This window comes from Vigna radiata, chromosome 4, assembly GCF_000741045.1.
Source record: "Vigna radiata var. radiata cultivar VC1973A chromosome 4, Vradiata_ver6, whole genome shotgun sequence".
In the NCBI taxonomy this organism is placed as follows: Eukaryota; Viridiplantae; Streptophyta; class Magnoliopsida; order Fabales; family Fabaceae; genus Vigna; species Vigna radiata.
In genome coordinates this window covers 15150789-15175990 of record NC_028354.1, presented here as the reverse complement: position 1 = coordinate 15175990, position 25202 = coordinate 15150789, and the positions used below count along the sequence as shown (strand labels likewise).

At 35.8% G+C, this 25202-nt stretch overlaps 1 protein-coding gene across 1 annotated transcript; it reads right to left on the bottom strand.

The window, feature by feature from the left end:
- Positions 1-16531: 16531 nt before the first annotated feature.
- Positions 16532-18949, bottom strand: LOC106758171 (protein NUCLEAR FUSION DEFECTIVE 4). The gene is made up of 2 exons (XM_014641109.2): positions 18357-18949; positions 16532-17879 (listed from the first exon to the last, which is right to left on the bottom strand). The coding sequence occupies exons 1-2, from the start codon at positions 18849-18851 to the stop codon at positions 16695-16697; spliced, it is 1680 nt and encodes a 559-aa protein (XP_014496595.1). The 5' UTR covers positions 18852-18949; the 3' UTR covers positions 16532-16694.
- Positions 18950-25202: the final 6253 nt, after the last annotated feature.

Genomic DNA, 25202 nt, shown 5'->3' with positions numbered 1-25202 from the left:
TAGGGGTTGGGAGTCAAAGAGTGAATGTAGATCGGCGGAGCGAGATACATGAAGTTCGAGTAAAGGGTTGCCGGAACGGATGAAATCGAATCTGGGGAGTTAACTTTGTCTTTTGTGTGTTGAGATACTAAATAATGATGATTTCCGTTGTGTTATGATTTGCGGATATGAGCTTGTCGTGTTCCCATGCTGACTGTTCCTCCTTGCACCTTTTTGTTTTCTTCCTTTACCTCCAAATTTATTTTTTTACCCTTCATTCATTTAATAAAGTCAAACCATGATTAATGAATAATAAATGAGATCTTTACCTCTAATTGCCAACAACCTTAACCTTTGTCTGATAGTATAAATCTTACACCTCCACCCCTTCCTGGTCCCACGAGTATTTAAGGAACTTTCACTGTTTTATTGTTTTGGTGAGGTGCAGGGAGCTGCTCGCATTTCACTTAAGCTTTCACTTTTATTGTGAACCTGTGTTTTTGATCTGTGCTGGTGATTATGCTTGCTGCTGATCGTGGTGCTATTTGCTGCTGCTTTTGGCTTTGGACATAGACGAGAGAGGAAGAATGAGAGGAAGAACGAAAGGAAGAAGGAGAGCTCCCCCTAGGTTAGTACATTTTTTATTTTGTCGCACATCGAGTTACGGCAGAGCCAAACCGCTCTTTGAGTTGCAGTTCTGAAGAGACGCACTTCAAAGTGCATTTTTTGTTCGCTGCCATAGGAAATGCGTTTTTAGATAGCCGCAGAACGAGTTGCGGCTGCCCTTAACCGTCGTTCGAGTTGCGGTTTGAGTTGTCTTATGCGTTTTTTTTGTTTACAACTTGATATAGAAGTTTGTTTGTACTGTGCTTGATTTTGTTTACATGTTTTGGATTTTATCTGTTTAATGTATTAGGTATTAGTTGTTTCATGTATTAGGTATTAGTTATGGTAGTTTTAGTTTTCAGTTTTCTTCCCTGGAGCAATGAAGGCTAATATAGTTTTAGTTTTAGTTATGAGTTGTTTTCATTGTGCAGGAGAGGGTAATGCTCTTTATCGGTTAAGTGTAGAGAAGGGTGTAGTTTTTTGGTTAGTTGAGCGTAGATGTGTGGTGAATGTTATGAGTGTGGATGTGTGGTGAACTTTATGGTGTGTGATTCGTAAGTCTAGAAGAATAAGAGAGGACTTAGGTGTGGTGAAATGGGTGAATGTTGAGGAAAAAGTAGTAGGAAGGAGAGTGGCGAGTTGTTTGAGAAAGAGAGACTTTGTGAGTTATAGAACATGAGAAATAAGAGTTGAAGGAATATAAGAGTGAAAGACAGTTTGGGCAGTGAGTGGAAGATGGATGAAGATGGCAATGAGTGTGGAGTAATAGGAAGAGATATGGTGAGTGTTAAAGAGAGAGAATGGTCTTTGGGTTTCTAATAAAAGAGAAAGAAGAGAAAGGAGGAGAGTTTTTGCATGCAAGATTAAGCATCTGCGGGTCCAAGCCTTGGATTATCATGCAGGGATGGGGTGTGCATGAGGGTGTAATATTATTTATTTAGGAGTAATATTAAACAAGGGTTATTTTAATGTGCTGGAACTAAGTATCGAAGGAATTGATTATATTAGTCTTGTTAAAATAGGTTATAATGTGTTATATTTTTATATATTATATGTTGTAGAGCATGCTAAAATCAGTTTAAATATTATAAACATTAGTTAACTTAGTGTATTTTAGTATTATATTAGAATATAGTTAGTTAATTTAGTGTATTTTACTATTATTTTAGAATATATTATTGATATATAAATATTAGGATTATTAAGTTTAGCATGTGATTAAACTTTTGATATTAGGTTAAACAAATTCTTTGTAGTTTGATTTTAAATTTGAAAATTTTTCTTAATATTTTATTTGTTCTTTTTGTTAAATTTTTGAATTATTTTGAATGTAGGTTGTATTTATTTGTATAAGATGGATAACTATTCATTTTTGGATTCTCAAATGAATTATGATTTTATGTCGGAATTTTCTTCTTTTATAAACAAAGTCGGTGAGGGTGATTACAGAGATAAATTTTCCATTGATCAAATATTCCCATCACGTGCTGACATGATTGATTGGGTTCAAAAGATTGCATTTGAGCTTGGATTTGTGGTCGTCATCATAAGATCTGACGCATAGGGATAATAATAATTATTTAATTAATAAATAATTTAATAAAATTTCTAAATTCATAAACAAAAATAAAAAAATTAACTAAAATTATATACATAAGAAATAATATAAAAAAATATTTAAGAAACAAATAAACCAATTTACAAAAATATAGTTTACTGATAACAAAAATTATATAATTCAATAAATTAATTAATACTTAATCTATATTCATAATTAATACTTAATCTAAATTACATTAATAATAAATAATATACAAAATTTTATAAACTTAAAAAAATTAACTAAAATTAACAAACAAACTAAAATTAAAAAAATAACAATTTGAAAAAAACTTCACAAACAAAAAACATTGAAAATTTAATCTCAAAACGCAGTCTGATATGCGTTTCCCTCAAGCCGCAGTATGATCTGCGTTTTCCCCAAGCCGCATTGCGATATGTGGAGAACGAAGATGTGCACCCCCAAAACCTAACCAACCGCAGATCCACCGACGGTTGCCTTCTGTCGCTGATCCAGCTGCGGCACGACTAGTCCGCCTTTTGTATTGCGGAGGCGTCTATTTGCGGTTCGACATGCGGACAACGCACCCCTCGAAACCCATCCACCGTTCGTACTACGGCAGGGGTTAACCGCATTACCATTTGCAGTTTGATATGCGGCACCCCCAAATCCCATCCGCCCTTCGTACTGCGGCAGACGTTAGTCGTAATGCCATTTGCGGTTAACCCTCCCCGCCTCCCATTCGCACAGTTCATATAAACACGCACACACACATTTTCATACACAATACAGTTCATATACAGTACGTTTTCACACACAGCACAGTTCATACACAGATCACAAAACATGATTCTCACACAAGATCTACGAGAGGAAAAATACTAACCTGGACGCCAAAAAAACTTGAAACACGATCTGTTTATCTGAGAAGAAGAACGAACAACTGATACCCAGTTACGCTAACAACACACTCCACGTGAACACCAACAGACAGATAGCAGGTGCACAGGTTGGAGGGGAGGACAAGAAGACGGGTAAATGGTAGAATGAAGAAAGGGGGTGTAGGGTTTCTTTTGTGTGAGTTGCGGCAGACTCATTTAACTTTTTATGAACCCAATGAATAGGGTGACAAAAGTAGGGGTAGGGGTACAGTGGGAATTCAAGGAAAAATAGGAGGTGCAGGACGAGATCATGGAGGTGCAGGGAGGAACACTCTCCCATGCCTTTGGCTATGTAATTGTAATAAATGTGGTGTTGTTCAATTATTTCGAGTCAGAAAATGTATGATCTTGTTGGGTGTTTTATTACACTATGATCGGAAGTTGTGTTCCTAAGAATTGGAATTTTGGGATATGCTTTGTTATAATGAAACTAGATGTTAACTGTCAACAGGTTTGCTTGGCCACTAACTATACTCTACTTTCAGAGGCATGCAATGTAGACTGATTGTGTGTGTTCTATTTATATGTTTTTATTGGACAGTGATCAAAGGAATATTGTGTTGATTAAAAACGTTATTAAGTGATATGATGTAATTTGGTGTTTGAAATGAACTAGTTAGGGGGTTGATGAGACTAGTATAATTAAGCTAGTCGAAAATGATAAGTCAGAATCAAAGGATTATTGCATTCAAAGTGATCAATTGTTGTGGAATGATTGAATGAGTGAAGAGGTAACATTAAAACTTAGATGTATGAGTATTGACCTGACTGGTTGGTAGATGAGATGTATGTTCATGTATTCTCCATGATCAATCAGTTGTAAGTACGTACTTAATTGGTACTAAATGTAAAATAGAAATGAATTGGCATGGTAGAGTAATATTGTGGTTTAACTTTGCTATCTGTTTGTCATATTGAAAAATTTGCAGTGAATGAGTATTATTGGTGTTAAATGATACTATTTGTATATGGAATATTCATATATAGCGATAATGAACTTAGATGACTTGTTGGTATCATTTTTGGTGATAGGTGGTGGGTTTTAAACTGGCAAGAGATGTTTGAATGAATTATAGTTTTAGAGACTGAGTTAACACCATGTATCTATTATAATGGGTGATATGGTTGTGTGTATAGTCATGTGTTTTTTGGAATGTGTCTCTTGATGGTATATGACTATCTTAGTACTAAACTAATTGCTTTGGCTTAGAGGCATCATTGGGTAACATGGGAATACTCTGTTAGAGTGATTTTGGGATTGGTTAGAGGGTAAATAGTTGTGAATGAGCCAACTGTGAGTTATGAGATACTTAGAGGGCTACTCTTGAATTGCCAAGAGTAGGAAGTGATCTAGTATGGTTGCCCAAGAGGGCACCTTGCGAAATAAGGGAAGAGGATGGGTTACGAGAAGTGGGGTACTGGATTTCCATGATCATTGTTTAGCTTGGCGAGAGGATTACGGGAGTGAACCAACCATGTGGTGTGGTAATGATTATGTCTTAGTGATGGGTGTCGCGGCCCATACAAATTTGATTGCAATTTAGAAATGCAGTATAATGCTAGGGAATGACCCCTAGGTCGTCTCTCAAGGACCAACTGCGGTTCAGAATCAAGTCAAACACGAAGGGAGGGGGGTTTTGTGAAAGGTTTGCGTGGTGAATGCGGAAAAATTAAAAATGATATTAAAACAGTAAAAACGAAAATTCACGCTGGAACTAGGCAGCTCTGACCTTTGCTCAATGTTTTAACCATAACTTTTTCTACAGAGCTCTAAATGAGATGAGGTTTTTTTTCCTTGAAAGTAGACTCAATTATCTTTCATTTGATATATAAAACGTAGCATTTGGANCTCTGGTNTGGTTGCAGTTATTTTTTTAAAATCGAGTCNAGAGAGTGAAAATGCTAAACCAAATACTAGACTAAACAAATATCTAAACACAGTTAAATTAAATTAAATACAAAACTAAATTAAAGAAATTAAAAACAACTAATCCTACAATGCAAATTAATTTAAAGCTAAAAAAAATAAATAACATATTTTTTTTTCTAGCAATTTATGTGACCTATATGCATCTACCAAATAAATTTAAAATTGCAATTAGCCTAAAATTGAACCTTGGCCGTGACCTTATATGCTCCAATTGAAATCAGCCTCTTCACAATGGAAGTAGCATTTCCCATTCTCAACGCTAGACATGGCAGCAGCTGGAATCTATCTGAAATTTTGAAGCACTTGCTTGCAATTTGAAATAAATGCATTGTTTAAAATAAAATCATCACTGCATCATAACCCAAGGTGAAAACAGCCCCTTTTTATTCCAAAGAAATTTAAAAGCGTAACACAAAAAGAGATTGTGTCGGCTGGTGTCTTCCGTTTCCTTCCCCATTCAAAGAGTAATATTCTAAAATAAAGCAAAGTGTCGCCCTACAAGTGGCTGCTGCACCTATTCAACAACAATGCTCCTCCACCGTTTTCCAAAATGAAATAAAAGCAAGCATCTAAAGTCCAAAGCCAAAGTGATTACCGTAACATTCAAAGGCTCAATAAAAAAAATATTCAAGAAAGCTCCCAAGTAAAATCAAAGCACCTAACCCAAAAGGAAATTGAAAGCAACATATAATTTATGGAATATAAATTGATCAAGACAGTAACACTTCAGTCAAAAGGAAAAATAAATTTTTTTAACAATCATCCATAATCCATGGTTCAAAGAGAATTGCCATAAAAACTTGCAGTCCAAGAATCAAAATAACATTCAACAGCCAAATCCTCCAAAATTCCCGAGAACTACATTCTTCCTGCACCAAAAACGTTCCCAGCAGAAAAACACCTCTAAATTTGACGCTGCTAGCTCCCCAAAATAAAAATACCGAGAGCCCCCTTTCATGTGACGGCTGGTGCATTTTCTAAGGGCCATGTGTCCTTCAAAATTAGGGTGGGGTCCACCCTAAAAATAAAAGGAAACCCTAGTGTAAGTGTCCTACAATTTTGGGCCCCTCATAAATTTTTAACAATGGCCCAATGTGCAAAGGTTTGTCCAAAAAGTTTAAACAATAAAAATTACAATACAATGAAATTTAAAATATCTAATTTGAGAGTCTTCAATTTATTTTGTCTCCTCCAAATGTCCCAAATTGTGTTTCCAAAATTTTCCCTGAAAATAATAATGCAAATAATTAGCTCAGAAAATTCAAATTAATTAAAATTAGAATTTCCGGTCAAATTAAGCATAATTAGGAAAAACGGGAAAATACCGGACAATTAAGCACAATTCCCTGATTAATTTTAGCACAATAAACTAAGTGAAATCAATAAAATATCGACTCATCACTTAGTATGTCTTCTGTCTATATTTCGTTAACAGGGGCCATACCTTTTCTCATTTGAGGTGTAGCAAGGTAGTCACCTTTCCTTTTGCGAGAGGGTAGAAAGGTGAATCTCTTCGTCTTTAAGAGGCAGTGGAAGAGATGAGTCTCTTCGTCCATAATCAGCGATAAAAGAGACTAGAGATTCGAGTGCTGCCTTTCTTCTTGCGAGGGGGTAAAAAAAGATGGATGTTTCGTCTAACGCCCTGGCAACTTACAAGGACTGCTGACTGTTCCCACACATCACCACGAGACTTTCCAGTGTGCTTTGTCCTCACTCGCACACTTTCTGGAAAACTTCCCGAAAGGTCACCCATCCCAGAATTACTCCAGGCTAAGCACGCTTAACCATGGAGTTCTTAAGGGTTAGGCTACCGAAAAGTAAATGCATTTTGGTGATATGAGTAGCCAAATCAATTCCTTTAAGCTATCCTTCAACTGTATAGTCCCATACCTATACAGTCTCCAGATCTCTCTCATTCCGGTGTATGTTCGATTCGTTCATGTACCCCTTCCACTAGAAGTCTGTCAAGAGCCGCTCCTTGTTCGTGCCTCTTGCACCTGCGATCACTCCCCACCCTCTCAGTGCCCGGGCGTCACATGCCCACTAGCTTCCGCTTGGTTCGTCCTCGAACCACACTATATTGGGAGAGGCTAGGCTCTGATACCATTTGTAACGCCCCGACAACTTACAGGGACTGCTGACTGTGCCCACACATCACCACGAAACTTTCCAGTGTGCTTTGTCCTCACTCTTTCTGGGAAAACTTCCTGGAAGGTCACCCATCCCAGAAATACTCCAGGCTAAGCACGCTTAACCATGGAGTTCTTAAGGGTTAGGCTACAAGTAAATGCATTTTGATGATATGAGTAGCCAAATCAATTCCTTTAAGCTATCCTTCAACTGTATAGTCCCATACCTATACAGTCTCCAGATCCCTCTCATTCCGGTGTATGTTCGATTCGTTCATGTACCCTTTCCACTAGAAGTCTGTCAGGAGCCGCTCCTTGTCCGTGCCTCTTGCACCGGCGATCACTCCCCGCCCTCTCAATGCCCAGGCATCACATGAGGCTAGGCTCTGATACCATCTGTAACATCCCGGCAACTTACAGGGACTGTTGACTGCCCCTACACATCACCACGAGGCTTTCCAGTGTGTTTTGTCCTCACTCGCACACTTTTCGAGAAAACTTCCCGGAAGGTCACCCATCCCAGAATTACTCCAGGCTAAGCACGCTTAACCATGGAGTTCTTATGGGTTAGGCTACCAAAATGCATTTGCTTTTCGGTAGCCTAACCCATAAGAACTCCATGGTTAAGCGTGCTTAGCCTGGAGTAATTCTGGGATGGGTGACCTTTCGGGAAGTTTTCCCGGAAAGTGTGCGAGTGAGGACAAAACACACTGGAAAGCCTCGTGGTGATGTGTGGGGGCAGTCAACAGTCCTTGTAAGTTGTCAGGATGTTACATTTCGCCTGTAGGGTTCTGACTCATGTTGAGTATAAAGCTGAGGTGAGAAGCTTAAGAACAGGGGAAATAGGTTTGAAGTTGTGGTGAAGGACCACTTGAAGTGTTCTAATTTGGTAAATAGGATGTGGGAAAGTTTGGAAGAAGACATACGTATAAGGAGATGGTTGGTATTAGCATGGGTTGCCTTTAATGGAAATGTTGTGTGAAACTAATAGGTTGATCATAGTTCCTTATACGGGGATGTATAGGTTGTCAATGTATTAATTGTCATAGTTTTACTATGTGTTGATACTATTTAATGTGATAAGATTGTGATAAAGACTTGACACTTGAGATATAAGTGTTGTATTGGTGTTTTAAGGTTGATTCTGTTAGCTTACTTTTACATTTATTTGTTTTGTTTGTGATTGTTGCGATAATCGTATAATGTGTGTTGTACGAGAGCTCAAATAAGTATGCAGATGTTGTTGAAGCAAAGTGATTGTCGAGAGAGGAGTTTGCAATATAAGTTTATTTGAAGTTTTATTTACTATGTGAGAGGGATTAAAGACTTCTATTATTTATTTTAAGGCTTAATACCATTGTTGTTCCCTATTTTCGTCAACTCTGTTCGATGTGAGACTCATTTTTTTTTGAATGTTTAATGTAATCTCTAATTTAGTAATTTATGTTCAATTTGGTCCTTTTTGCTGAATATGTTTTAATCATTAACGGTAAAATGTCCACAACACAAATCAGTGAATTACACGACAGTTATTGGCTGACGTGGCTAGGACCAGAGTTGACTAAGGATGGTCACACCAATGAGGTTTTGACATATTACAACTCCTTTCTTCACCCAAAAATTAGGGTTTCAAATTTGCATCTGCAGATTGGGGAAAAGCTTGCTCTAGTGCCGTCACGCGAGAATAGGATTTCTCCTTCACGAAGGTATTGGTGAACTTCTAGATTTTTCTCTTGCGGGTGAATGAAGAAGGCGCAGTGGAGAAGCTTGCGGAGAGGCGCTAGTGCGATGGTTAAAGATGATTGCGTGGTTCAACTTTGCGTTTCAGCGATTTGGATTTTACTCGCGAGAGGTTGGTGATGATGTTGGTGGCTCTTTACCATTGCGGCGCGAATCATGCTTTTGGTTTGAAGGAAATTTCTTGTTTTTTGGGTTTTGATCTTCTGTGTTTCAAGTTGATGGTGGCTGGTGGAGAATGAAGAAGCTTCACGACGATGTTGCTAAAAGGCGCGAGGAACTCGTAATTCGGTTTTGTCATGCTTGTGGTGGAGCCTTTGGAACAACAGCACAACCAGTACGTGATATGTTCGCAAAAAGTTTCTGATTAGGGTTTTGAAATCTTTGATGATGGAGGTGCGAAGATGGTGGCTGGTAAAGCTGTCAAAATGGGTTACAACGTGCGGGCCAACCTAGCCCACCACGATTTTGGGCCGGGTTGGGTTTGAAAAATATGTATTTTTTTATGTGGGTCAATTTTCAACCAGACTCATTTAAACCGACTTATCCTGGCTGAACCTGTGGTCAGCCAAGTTGGCTCACCAACCCACCTAATTTTATTTTATTATCTTATGAAACTAAAAAAATACTCTTATCACTCACAGTGACTATATACCAAAAAATATTATTTTGTACTTTTTATTATTATTTTGAATTGTCTTGAGTTTAACATCATTTTGGGAGTGAAAATTATTTAGAGTTGAATTACAAAAATTTTGTAATTTTTTATTTAAAAAAATTGTAATTAAGTGATCCATTGAGTCATAGAGTTTAACCCACCAACCCGTGGCGGGCCGGGAAACCCTAAACCCTTCGAATTTTTCTGGTTCGCTAATAAATGAGCTGGGTTTGGTTAACTCACTAAGTGACCAACCCGTGGTAGGTTGAACTCGGTCTAGCCGGGTATGACCCGTTTTAACAACACTAGTGGCTGGTCGTGAGCGTTGCAGTGCAATGACGACTAGGGTTAGGTGATGACTAGGGTTTTGTGTAGGGGAAAATTAGGGTTTCTGGAAGTAGGAGATGATGACATGTCAAAGGTGATATGTGCAAGTCAACCAATAACTATTATGTAATTCACTGATTGGTGTTGTTAATATTTTGTCGTTAACAATTTAAACATCGTCAATAAAAAAGACCAAAATTAAATATAAATTACGAAATAATAGATATTCGAAAGAAATGAATCCTGAGCAAAGTCCACGAAAATAAAAACCAATATTAAACCTTTATTTTCATGTTGAATTTGAATTATTAGTATTTAATATAATAACTATAGTTAATTACGTTATGGTTTCAGCAAAACTATTTAATATTTGTTACTACTCCCAAAAAATTGGAATGTTACAGAAAATAATAACATGTTCATTTTAAAGTATAATATAATATTTACGTAGAAGAGGAAAACTTTATAATATATAATACTTTGATGAATTTTAATTACAAATTTATATTTTATATTGAATTTGGATAGTGTAATGCAAGTAGATAAAATTAATATACAATATGTTATTTTGATTTTAAAATTTGATTTAAATATTAATTTAGTCTCTATTTTTACTGAATTTATTCTATTAATTCAATTTAGTATTTTTTAATGTTTTTAGAATTAATAAAAATTAAAATTTAAGTATATGTTACGTGTTAGTTTATATATATTTTTTTATATTTTAAATTTTTATTTTAATTTTTTAAAAGAAAATTTGACATGTGACATGCACCCTTCATTGTTTATTAATTATTTGATCTTTCTTTTAATTTTTTTTACGAATTTAATGTCTATTTTCTTTAAGATTTGGTTTAATCTAGAGCTATCAAAATGGGTCACAACCCGTGCATTAATCCAGTCTACCACGGGTTTGAGCCAGGTTGGGTTTGAAAAAATTGTATTTTTTTTATGCGGGTCAGATTTCAACCTGGTTCATTTAAACCCGGTTCATGGGGGTTGAACCCATGGTGGGCCGGGTTGGCCCACCAACCCACCTACCTAATTTTATTTTATTAAAATTTAATTTTAATTTTATAAAAAAAAATATTTATTATTATTTTTTGCTTGAAAAAATTATTTAGGTTCTCTATTTTCAAAATTAATTAAACATTCATGTTGGAAGTGAAATTTGTTTAGGTTTAAATTATAGAAAGTTTGTAATTTTTTTATTTAAGAAAAAATTGTAATTAAGTGGGCTAGTGAGCCAACCCGTTTACCCCCAACCCCGTGGTGGGTCGGGTCGAGTTTGAATTTTTCTGGCTCGCTAATAAACGAGCCGGGTTGGGTTGGCTCACTAAGTGATCAATCCCTGGTGGGTCGGGCCGGGTCGAGCCGGATTACCCGTTTTGACAACTCTAGTTTAATAATTAAGAAAGTTTCTATTTTTTAGCAGAATCTCAATTTAGTCCTTTTCTTTCTTGGTGTCTCAATTGGGTCCTAACTTTGTGAAAATTACAACAATTCAATCCCTGCCATTAAATTGTGTCCAACGGCGTCAATATCTAATTGCTAAACTTTTATCACTCCTACCACGTCAGGTTTTTGAAAGGGCAAATTGGGAATAATAAAAAACTTTAATTGCAGTCATCACCACAACCTCCATGACCACCACGTGAAGCCTCCCTCGTCCTTGACCTCCTTAATATTGTAAGTCAAGTTCGCATACTCGTCATTTCCACCAGAAACGCAAATCTGCATGCCTCCATGGCAGCCACCAGGGAGCGAAATCTTCTCCATCCATGATAATCCGAACAGCCCTTGAAATGGGCTAACAAATAGTACAGGGAACCCTAAACCCAAAACTCGATGATGTCGCCACTTGTTCTGACGAAAACACCGGGCACAGAGAGTGACAGAGGTCCACAGCCGCGATGCTCGGTTCCACATCCAAATCAAGGGTCGCACCATCTCCTTTTTCGCCACCGTCACCTCCGCGCAAGCGGTACCGTTCTGCCTCCAGACGAGCCGACCAAGAAAGCCGTAGACGATGCAACCCCATCGCCCGTTGCGTGATCTCCATCATCCCTAGAGACCACTGCTCCATCTTCTCCTATCGTTGCGACTTTATCTGGCACAACTCCTCCGCTGCCTCCATCGCCATGGATGCTAAATCGATGGCGCAATTACAGTGATGCCTCTTTAGCGGAGTAAATCTTCAGGGAAGAACAATCGGGGGAAAGAGTAGAGCGAGCAGGTTTTGCCATTGGAGCCAGATAAAGACGAAGATGGTTTTCTCGTTACGGGAAATCCGAATATTTGACCCAGAGGCTTGTAATAGCAAGACCAACTCCTTGACCCAGTGATGAATATTTGACGCAACAAGTTCGTCATCTACATCACCGACCTCGACCACCATTGCACCGCCACTTTCTCCTTCATCTCCATCAACCTGTGAATCAAAAACACGCAGAATCCAACTCACGTAGGCAGGAAGACCTTCCTCCAACTTCTAATGCTAATATGTTCCGCACACGAACCCTACTCCCATATTTTTCATCAATCTCATACATTTGAGAGGCCTGTACTTAAAGTTTTTATTTTCCCATTTTGCCCTTTCAAAAAGCTGACGTGGTAAGAGTGATAAAAGTTCAGCGTGCCACGTCAATCAGAAACTGATGTCGTTGGGCTCAATTTAACGGCAAGGGCTGAATTGTTGCAATTTTCAAAAAATTAGAACCCAATTAAGACACCAAAAATAGAGGCTTCCTTAATAATTAAACCTTAAGATTTTTGTTTTCACTTTGAGTGCAGTTCAAATTTTGAAGCCTAGGTTTGTTGGGTAATAAATATTAAATACAGAATTTTCCTTGCATCGCATTCACAACTACGTTGATGTGAAGGCTCCCATTTTTCTTCCGCTCCAAGTTTTCAAAATGAATGCCAATCCACCCACTTCGAACAGTATTTCTTTTTCTTTTTAATTATTTTACATTATATCTAAAGAGTTATTGAAATAGAATATAAATAAAATTAAGTATATATAATCTTAATCCATCAACTAACATACATAAAATCACAAAATATGTTGTATGTAAAAATGATGGATCGCGATATGTTGACAACATTTTTTTAACAACATTTTGACAACGCCACGTGTCAGCGTTGGATTGGTTAATTTTTTTAATTTTTTTTTGAAAACCTGATTTGGAAAAGGTGACATTATGTTATTCCAAAAACACCCTCCATCCTTTTTCAGTCCTCTTTCTCCTTCGAAGGTCTCTCTCTCCATTTTATGTTTTAGGTTTTGCTTTGAAGCTCTCTCTCTCCATTACTCTCCAGGTTTCGATTTTAGGTTTTGGTTTTCCTTTGAAGTTCTCTCCATTTTAGGTTATAGGTTTTGTTTTTGGTTTGAAGCTATCTCTATCTCCATTCGTGCTTTTCGTTGTGGTTTGAAGTTGTTCTCTATGTTGAGTTGGACATTACGCTTGGTTGGTGGTTGGGTGCCTATTTCGTGGAAGTTGTTACCTTTATTTTATGCCATGGCTTTCGTCAAGTCAGTATCAACCACACACTAGGGAGTCCCTCTACAAGAGCCAGGGAGCAGCGTTGGACTTTTAGTACAGAGGCACTGTAATCGCTTACACAGGCACATAAGCGACAAAGTCCCTCTTCCTCACACATGCACTTGGATAAAACACTCTTAAAAACCCCTAACCAGTTGTTGGTCATAAAAAAAACCATTAATCTCAAATTCATAAATTAAATTCTAACCAAGTCAGTAACAACCACACACTGGGTAGCCCCTCTACCAGAGCCAGCATTGGACTTTTGGTACAGAGGCACAGGTAAGCGATTACAGCCTGTCTGTAATCGCTTACACAGGCACATAAGTGACAAAGTCCCTATTCCTCAGACATGCACTTGGATAAAACACTCTTACAAACCCTTAGCCAGTTGTTGGTCCTAAAAAACAAACATTAATCTCAAATTCATAAATTAAATTCTAACCAAGTCAGTACCCACCACACACTGCGGAGCCCCTCTACCAGAGCTAGGGAGCAGCGTTGGACTTTTGGTACAGAGACATTGTAATCGCTTACACATGCACATAAGTGACAAGTCCCTCTTCCTCACACAAACACTTGGATAAAACACTCTTACAAACCCCTAACCAGTTGTTGGTCCTAAAAAACAACCATTAATCTCAAATTCATAAATAAAATTCTAACCAAGTCAATACCAACCACACACTAGGGAGCCCCTCTACCAGAGCCAGGGAGCAGCGTTGGACTTTTGGTACAGAGGCACAGGTAAGCGATTACAACCTGTCTCTAATCGCTTACATAGGCACATAAGTGACAAAGTCCCTCTTCCTCACACATGCACTTGGATAAAACACTCTTACAAACTCCTAACTAGTTGTTAGTCCTCAAAAACAACAATTAATCTCAAATTCATAAATTAAATTCTAACCAAGTCAGTACCAACCACACACTGGGGAGCCCCTCTACTAGAGCCAGGGAGCAGCGTTGGACTTTTGGTACAGAGGCACAGGTAAGTGATTACAGCCTATCTGTAATCGCTTACACAAGGACATAAGTGGCAAAGTCCCTTTTCCTCACACATGCACTTGGATAAAACACTCTTACAAACCCCTAACCAGTTGTTGGTCCTAAAAAAAACCATTAATCTCAAATTCATAAATTAAATTCTAACTAAGTCAATACCCACCACACACTGGGGAGCCTCTCTACCAGAGCCACGTTGGACTTTTGGTACATAGGCACAGGTAAGCAATTACAGCCTGTCTGTAATCGCTTACACAGGCACATAAGTGACAAAGTCCCTCTTCCTCACACATGCACTTGGATAAAACACTCTTACAAACCCCTAACCAATTGTTGGTCCTCAAAAACAAGCATTAATCTCAAATTCATAAATTAAATTCTAACCAAGTCAGTACCCACCACACATTGGGGAGCCCCTCTACGAGAGCCAGGGAGTAGCGTTGGACTTTTCGTACAGAGGCACAAGTAAGCAATGGCACAACCCAGGTGTTGCTGTAATCGCTTACAAGGATACTGTAAGCGATTACCAGTGTCAGAAAAGATTTTGTACCAAAATTTCATGCGTGCTCCCCACAAATTACATAGTGGCTCCCCAACATGCCTTACTGTAGTGTTTTTCAAAGTTTTTAATCCTGGTTAAGCCTGATTGCCATGGGGTGAATGTCTCTGTTAAGGGAAGACCAAGAAGAGGTCTGAGTGGGGTGGGATGTGACTTCTTTCAGCAATGGCACAGCCCAGGTGCTGTTGTAATCACTTACAAGGACACCGTAAGCGATTACCAATGCCAGAAAAGATTTTGTACCAAAACCTCATGTGTGTTCCCCACAAATTACATAGTGGCTCCACAACATGCCTTACTATATTTTTTTCAAATTTTTTAATGTATTATGTCGTGTTTTGTATTACTTATGATAGTCTTTTGAAAACTATAAGTTGGTTTTCCTTTGGGTCTCCCTTATCGACACTTCCTCGCAACACTTCAATGCGGACACACCTCCACACAATACCTGCAAACAACGACCAACGGTGAACAAAGATGACTTCGGAGGCGGAGATAGATTCAGAGAGAAAGGTTAGATAGCTTGAAGGGCTTCCCTTTCGTTAGGGCTGTGAGAGAGAGACAAAGCGTATGTGGACAAATACAAAGGCCTTCCTCCACACAATACCTGCAAACAACCACCAACAGTAAACGGTGAAGAAATACCACTTCGGTGGCGGACGGAGCTTGAGAGACAAAGGTTTGATAGAGATGAAGGTATTTCGCTTCGTAATGGCTGTGAGAGAAAGAAAGCAGAGTGTTTCGTAAGATTTTGAAGGTGCGAATAACTTTTTCCAAATTTTTTCTTCCAAAAACGCTCTTCAAAAGCTTTTTTAAACTTTTTATAAATTCATTTTTGACAACAAATGACAAAACAACACCTATCGTTGTCAAATTGTTGTCAAAATCCCATTGTCAAAGAAACATTTTCAAAAATGATTGCACTTGAAATATGTAATAAAAGGATAGGTCCTTTTGAAGAAGGAGAGGATGATGTAAATTCTCCAACTACATCTCTTAAATAATAAAGAGACAAAAGATCTAAAGCTCTTACCAGGAGCATGCTTGAAGAAGGTCATCTCTAGTGTGTAAACGTTTGTACAAAATAATAATAATTTGGACATGTATTTGACCTAAGTAGTATAAGACTTTGGACTTGTATGTTGACCTATGGTTAAACTAGGCTTAGAGGAGTCTTGCTAGGGTTCAATTGGGATTATTCAAACTCAAGAAAAACCCTAGACCGAATAGTGATCAGCATAGGTGATCATGCTTCTCATATTTTGAGCACATGCTCAAATATGCGAAAAACATGAATGGATAAGTGTCACTTGATTGACTTTTCACGTCAATTTTGAAAGGTACTCATATTCAAATTTCCCTTTTCAATTCAGCTTCAGCATGGAATATTAAATAAAATACAACTAAAGGAGTAAATCTCCTTTTCAAGGTCAACATATGGAATTGTATGAACCAGAAATGCAAAAAAGTGCAGAAACAAAAATGGAAGAAATGCAAAAAATGCAGAAACAAAAGATAAAAATCAGAACTGATATAATATAATTATAACAAATAAATTATAAAATACATAATTCAATCTATTTCTCTTATTATGTTGTACAATAAATAAATAAAATACATAATTCAAATCTTCCTCGTAGATAGCTTCTAGAAAACTGCATTAATTATATTTATGCCAAACAGAACACAGAAAGCAAGAGTGGTTATAAAACCTTCATCATCTTGCATAATGTTTCAATCTTCTAAGCACAACTTGTTTATAAAACCTTTGGGTCCGGAAGTATAATACCAAAGCAACCAAAAGTGTAAGAAAAGTGACGCCTGCCAGGATAAAATATGAAGACATGAAACAGCCTGTGCCAAAACAAAAATTATCTTCATCGGCTTGCTTGTCATAAATATACCCAACAACTTTCACAGAAAGTATATAAGATCCAAGTGGACTTGCTGCAGCAATGGTATTGAAAATGGTACCCATATGCTTCACACCAAATATCTCCGAAGTGATTGTAGGCATCAAGGACCAATGTGCACCATAGCCAATGCCCACTAGAACAGGACCCAAATACAAATTTCCACGGAAACCACATGCTATAATTATATGCCCAATAACCATCATCCCCAGTGTTGCTGTCATCAACAGTGGCCTTGGCCAACCTTTTCTGTGCATGATATAATCAGATATATGGCCACCTCCAAAACGACCTAGAAAGTTCCACATACTCCATAGTGATACCATATTAGTAATCTCCATTGTACTATACCCAAGGGATTGTCCTATTTGGTTCATATTATTGATAGTTGCAAGCCCAGAGCCTAATCCAGATATCATGATCACAAACAACATCCAAAACTCAAGCGTGCATATAGCTTGCAATGGGCTCTTATCTTCTTCTTCATGTGCCAATTTCTCATCTGAACTCACTTGTGCCTGCCCCTCATCACTGGGCAACTCATGGTACTCCACTTGATCCCCTGATGCAGAATAACTGGAAGATGTAGTACCCTTAATTGTAGAAGAACCCCTCTCAATGCTGTAGGACTGTGAAAACTTCTGCGACTCCTCCCAGTGGGCCTTGAAAGCAATTCCAAAAGGCGATGCTAGCAGAACCATGAGAATCACAAACTCTAACATCCATCCCCAATATGGCAAACGGACCAAGTTCTGTAAGATTATAATGAAGACGAGATAGGAAACAATAATCACAGTAACCACAGAGAAACTATCCAAATGCTTCTTGTAATCAGTGCCATAAACTTCATAAATTCTCAACAAGAACATAAACAACACGCAGATCAATGAAGGAAACAAAGCAAGCATCAAAAGGAACGTTGACGGCTCCCCATCGAAAAACGTATGGTAAATTTGGATCAAGATAGCTCCACTCAGTCCGAGAAAGCCCTGAACAACAAAATTCCAATTCAACCAATGTTACAGGTTTTCTACACTGTCTTCTTCTTATCAAAGGTCAAGTAATATGCTGACATTTATAATAAACATTTAACAGAAAACATAAAATGGTTTCTGATTTAGTTTTCTTTTGTAAGATAACACAAATGTTAAGACAAATTTGTTTAAACAGAAAAAATCATAACAAAAACAAAATTCTCTCTCTAGTCAATACAACTTTGCTTGATCTTCAAACCCCGGATTCAATTAAAACAATTTCGTGAAGATTTCCAATTGGTCAAAACAAATTGAAGTCACTGAAACAACAGAATCACAATGAAACTAAATTAAGGCTTAATGCCGTTCCTCAGGTTAAATTAAAATAAACATTTCCCATTTGCATTTTAATTTAAAAATTATGCAGTATGCTTATACCTACGTTCGGAACAAATCACTATTCACTCGCTGAACCCTTTTTGTTTCAGTTACCTTCATCATCCCAATGATCGTGCCGCTATACCCAGGGAAATTGCGCAAGCCAGTGACGACATTGGTGGTGTTCAGGAAGGTTTGACCGTTAGCCGCGAGCCACGCGAAGAAGCTCATGACGGGCACCGGGGGCGGGCTTATAAGGCCCACGACGGAGGCCCAGATGAAAAGGTAGCCCAGGAAGAACTGGATCGCTCCGGCAGCGAGAACGACCCAGGGCCCAGCGAGAGAGGTCCATTTGGACTTGGACGGCGAGCCAGGGAGGGCAGAGCGATGAGTGTAGGGAACGACGGCGGTGTAGAGGAGGCCAGATAGGACGCCGAAGCTAGCACCGATGTCCTTGAAGACGGAGACGGTATCAAGGGTGGATTGGTCGTAGCCCTGCGTTGACTTCAGCACGGCGGAGTAAATGCTGAAGGTGTACGATGCGCCGCAGCTCGACTGGATCAAGATGGCGGCGGCGACGGCCGTCCACGGATTCGCCACCCACCCCATCGATCCCTTGGTGGCCGAATGGGTTAAGTGGTTATGTTTGGTTGACGTGAACCAACAAAAAACAGAAATTGATTGTTACGTTGAGGAACCAAACTCCACTGGATACACTTGAAGGAATCCGACAAAATTTATTATTATTTTTTTCTAAAATAACAGAATTTAGGTGGTTCAAATGTATTTGAATGTCTTATATTATTAAAAAGGTCATTTCATTATTATTCATGTTTGAATGTCAGATATAGGATGACAATGATCGACTTTACGAATAATTTCTATTTACATTCTTATTTGATAAAAGAAAATCCATATACATATTTGTTTGAAAATACCTATAGATAAAATTTGCGGATATCCATGCGGATATTTATAAACATTTTAAAAAATATTTCTATAAATTATTAAAATAAAATTTTAATAAAATTAAAAATATATAAAATATAATATAAATTAAAATTAACTTTAATTAAATTTAATATTATAAAATATAAATTAATGTTAATTTTAATTAATTCAATTTAATAAAATATAAATTAAATTTTTATTTTTATTTTTAAAAACTAATGAATAATGAATATCTACTGATACGAATAATATACTATTCATATCTAATCGATTTATAAACAGGTATAAAATACAGCTTCAATTACCAACCATATCTCCTAAATTTTATCTCCAAAGTATCCGTAAATACAAACTTTTTTGCCATCCATAATCAATCAAAATCGTAGCTCTAACGTTGCTTCGTTTTCTATTTTTTTTTCATTCTTACATTTTTTACCGAGTTAGATTAATTTTAGAAAATTTGAAAAATTAAAAAATTGTTTAAGAAAAAAATATAAATAAAAAGACTATTTTTTTCCAGTAGTTTCTAATAGGGACCAGGAAATTGTGTCGGTGATAGGAAGATAGGAGGAGTAATAATTCGTAACTTATGATTATAAAACTTGGAGGTAAAATTTATACTGCAGTACTAAGTGGGTGAAGCTTTTAAGGCACTATAATAAAGGAAAATGATATTTTGACACCAATTTTTGACAATATTTTGACACTGCACATGTGTCAAAACGTGATTGAACAATTTTAAATTAAAAAAACTGAGACAAAGACATATTTAGAAAAAAAAAATCAAAATCTTTTTTTTTTAAATTTAAAATCGCCCAACCACATTTTGTGTGCAGTGTCAAAAAGTTAGTGTCAAAATATCATTTTCCTATAATAAATTAATATTGCACATGAAACTCGTAGACACCTAATGACCTAATAAACTATTATTGTGGAATTTGTATACAATATGTTTATTTAGTATTAGTAAAGGTTGGTGTGATGCACGACTATATTTTAGGTTTAAATGAGTTTTAATTTTTTTTTTATAAATTTAGATATATTTAATCAACTAGGAAAATTGTAAAGTAAGGCTTTGAAAAGTAAAATTTAATATTTGATTAGAACACTTGTAAAGTTCATTGTGGGAGAAGCTAAACTTAATGTAATTTATACTAAAAAGTGTCTTATAAATAAAGCTAAAATTGGATACAAATTTGAAAAGAAAGAAAAGTTTTACAAAAATTTCTTTAACTTTAGAAAATCCTCTGTCATTCCATTTCTAACATGTTTTTATTATTCGAAAAATGAACATGCTTCTAATTATTGTTACATGAGAAAATTTGGTGTGCAAAGTGGTCGATATAAATGGATTTCAGACCATTCAAGACCCAAAATTATTTGGGGACCCAAATTTATCTTTTAATAGTTGTCATCTAGGTATGCGTGAAGGACAAGGAATTAATAGTTGTTATTCAAGCATATATTTGTCTAAGAAAATAGTAAAATTCATCAATCATTCTTGGTATGAATGATTATACTAATTTAATTTTTGATTGAGAGTTTATTTTTATTGATTTGTTGTATTAAGTTTTGATCATTGCATATTTTACTATGAATGTATCTTAATTTGTGTTTTAGTTGATGATTGGACGTGTTGTGAAGTTTAGATCATGGACTATAACTTCATGTTTTAAATTAATTTTTGTCTGTATTGTGATCATGTTGTAGTTTATTAATCAATTAAAATAAGTTTTTAATAAGCTAAGATAACTTACATGGAGGTTTTAATCATTTTAATCATCCAAAATGAACATGATAGCCAACTGAAATATTTAAATGTTGTTTTAGTCAACCAATTCGTGAATTTAATCAACTATAAATGACAAATTGACTTTTCTTCTATTCTTTTGCTGCATTTAACCAACTAAAATATGTTTTTTCTTGACTAAAATCTCAAAAATTTAAAATAACTTGGAAAATGATTATGTTTTCATCTATGATTTTTTTTTTTCTTTCATGAATTGTCACATTCATCAATTACTTTGCTTCTTCCTCTTATTTTTTTTTTATTATTTTGGTTTTGTACTTGAATATAAATATTATTAGTTTATATTTCCATCATCCCACCAAGTTTCTTCCTTCCCTTACATAGAAAAAGAATGAAGAATTTAGGTTATATATGCCATGTGAATTTTCTATATATATTTGAAATGTGTAGGTATTGTTATGAAGTTAAAAAGAATATAACTACACTATAGGACTTCAATATTGTTTTTAGTTTTTAAAATGTATAAAAGTTGTTTGAGAGATAAAGTCTCTGGAATTGAAAGTATACAAGAAATATGAAAATGAATGGATAAGATTTTATAGCTTTCATCATTGTTTGGAAGCTTATTTTTAAGGTAAACAATTGTAATGTTTATCTTAATGAAGGGGATTTAAAGTTATTATGTGAAAATAAAATTTGGCATTGTGGATGTTTGGTTAATTTATGTGACCTTAATTTAAAGGGTATTTATGGCCTACAAATGTATTAAAAAGGCTGAAGAAAGAAGGGAAAAGAGAAAAAGCCTACTATGTATTTTCAAGACCATGGTAGAAGATACATTATAGTAATGTACAAAAAAAAATTGAAAAAAGGAAATAGATATATTTTTTAATATTTCTTGTAATATTTTTATAGAAAAAAAATATAGAAAATGTAGTCAATTTTGTTGACACGACTAATTTTAGAAGGTGATTGGATAAAACGCTTAGATTTTTTATGTAGAAAATTAGATTAGATTGTCTAATGAATAAGCAACCATAAACAAGTTTATATTACCTAAACTTTCATGTTGCATCCAGTTATCTTTAAAGATAAAGCTTAAGAGGTTCTACTAATAAAATAAATTATTACCACAACTGTCTCAATCACTCTAGGTTATAACAAGTTCATAAAAAAATTTAGTTATCACTTTTGGTTACACCATTTTAATCTTCTCTTAAGACTAAGACCTTAAAAGAAACCAAAGAACTAACTCTCAAAGTGATATAACTATAATCTCGCTGGGAAACTTCACTACGTGAAGAATTATAAAGGTTTTTGCACTCCCATAAATTACACTTAGGCAAAAGAATATTAGAATGTTTAAAGCACTTGTATTTGTCATAAACTCTTGTATTTTCTTTGTCTTCGCCTTAATGTCATTATATACGAATTCAAAGATGATTGTTACATCAACAAAAAGGTTAAGATTTAATGACATTAGCTACTGGAATGTTGCATTACATTCCTTGAAACTTAGAAAGTGGAAGCTTGATATGGAAACTCTTGGTCTTAATGAGCTTTTGTGATAGCAATCTTCTCAAGCTAGGCTAGAAGAGATGATATGGTGGGTGGTCCCTTAGGTGAAGTTTGAGGAATATAGTGGGTAAAGGGACATTGAATGCGTAAGCTGAGGTTGGAAAAGGAAGAAGGCTCATGGCCTATGGTGGTGGTGATATGATGGTGGTGTGGTGCTTGGTGGTTCAAAGAAATGTTAAGCCAACTTTAAGAGGAAGGTGACTAGAGGGACCTCATAGATTGCTCTATTCTTGATCTTAAGGAGAGTAATATGGCTAAAAATGGGCAACATAACATTACTCAACATCAAAGATGAATATAAGGGATGATAAACCTCTATTTATAGGCTAAGGGTGTCTCTTAAAAATCCTAAAAGCATAGAACTTGCATGCCAACCCTACCTAACAAACCATGGCCGAAATAAGGCCCTCTAAAGAATGGAGAAGTGTCCACAAATCCTCTCCAATGAGGGAAGGACATGTGGTCACTCTTGTTGAAAATAAAATGGCTTAGTTTCAACACCAAGAAGGGGGTGAATTGGTGAAGTTTAAAAATTAGAGTCTTTTCAAAATCTTTTTCATAAAAATGAGAGCTTTCAAAAGTTTCTTGAAACTCAAGGAAAAATATAAATCAAGTGCAGCGGAAAATAGTTGATTGTGTAGAATATAAAGTCGACTTGAAATTTAAAGAGTTAAGGGATAGAAGATTTAAACACAGTTTTTATACTGGTTCGGCCAAACTGCCTACATCCAGTGTCCTTCTTGTACCCGGAATCAAATGCACTATAATGGTCAAGGTTTTTACAACAAGGTTTCTATAAAGACCTCTACGTCAAAATATAAAACACCTCTCTAACCCTCTAACAAAAATATAGGCATACAACACCTAAAGAATAGTAGCAAGATATCCCATCTCCTACAGTCTTTGACAACTTTGAACAATCCTAAAAGTTTCCCAGAACGCAACACGTCCTCTTCCTGTAATCACAACAGGGCAGCCACAATCTTCACAAGATTGAGAGAAGTATTTGATCACGTATGAAACACCTTCAGTGCAGAATGATCAAGCAGTCTTATGCGCACACCAACACTTGCTCGTCAAGCAATTCTTCAAAGAATGATAACCACAATCTTCTTGATGAGTTCTTAGAGCTTTTCACTTTCTAGCAGAGATCAAGATCTGAAACAATTCAATGAAAATATTAGAATTACCAAAAGTCTTTGTAGATTAAATTATGTCTATATATAGTTTTCTGTTAAATAGACGCTCCCGAAGTTGACTATGCTACTAATACAGTCGACTGTAGTCAGACAGTTATGGAAGTTATAACATTTAGCAGCATCCAGACCAACTAAATTGATTCCAAATTTAATTCAGTTGACCAACAATTAATGTTTGGTCAAAGAAACAAAATATATTCGTTATAGTTCACAAGCATCAACAGAAATTCAAAACATAACTAACTAAGTCGAGTAGTTTGCGCATACAATCGACTTTGTCACTTCAATGCAGTTTTGAAAATCTTTCTATGCAAAAAATACTCACAACATTGTTTTTGAAAATTTGTGTAAAGTCACGAGTTTGAATCGACTTGCTTCATAATGAAGTTGACTTAAAACTTGCAATTTTGCCACACAATAAAAGATCAACCAAAGTGCACGTGGTTTTCTTTTCCAAAACATATGTTATGCAATCACAGATGATATCTCATGTAGAAAGCAGTAAATTGCACACATAGACAAAATTAAGAAAAACATGTTCTTCAAGAATTCATACACATGAAAGTAATGAACATGTAACACATACCAGTATATGTGTTATTAATAATGTGTTGTCATCATAAAAAACCAGAAGCACTGTGAGATTGTAAGGTTTCGCTAAACCAATGCTCCCCTTATCAACAATCTCAACAACTCTTAAAGCAAAATCTTTCCCATTCCTAGAATGTTATTTGACCAAGACTAAAAACAAATCCTCTCCAATGGAAGCAAGAAAAATGACATAAATCTTCCACATGGATTAGATATCCAACTAAAGAAAAACCTTACACTAATTAGACCTTAATACAACCCTAAAATGAAACCTAATTTACTTGGCCGAATACATGGCCTAAACATCCTACACTACTCTTCATCTTCCATGATGACCCAAGTGAAGAAAAACTTTGCTTCACCCTCTAAAGATGGTTCTTCTTGTAAGAGTTTGGTCATGCTTATAGTGATTAGACTGTTGGCTAGGAGTTTGCTATCATTTTGTCTTCTCTTGAAAGGGAAACAATTCAAACATGTAAAGAATATATAAATAATAATGTTTAAATGTTAGTTAAAAACATATCGTGTTTCAAATTGTTTCTTCTTTGAAGTTCTAATAAAATAGTTGAGAAAAAATTATACTTTTATATGAGAGTTCTTTTCTATTTTGTTCATTTTAGTATATATGAGAGTTTATCGCTTCTACATCTATCTTTTTGTTTGTTCTTAGAATCAAGTCTTCATACTTGAATCATTAATTGATTAATCTCATGTTCAAATTAGATACAAACTATGAATTTCTTTCAAATTTTTTTTCAGTAGTTTGAGTTTTTCTTGATTTCTTTGGGTTGTTCTTCATGGATTCTATTGTTAAATAAAAACTGAAAAATGTTTTCAACATTTGGTTTAAGAGTTTAAAAAAGAATAACATAAATTCTCTTCATTATATAT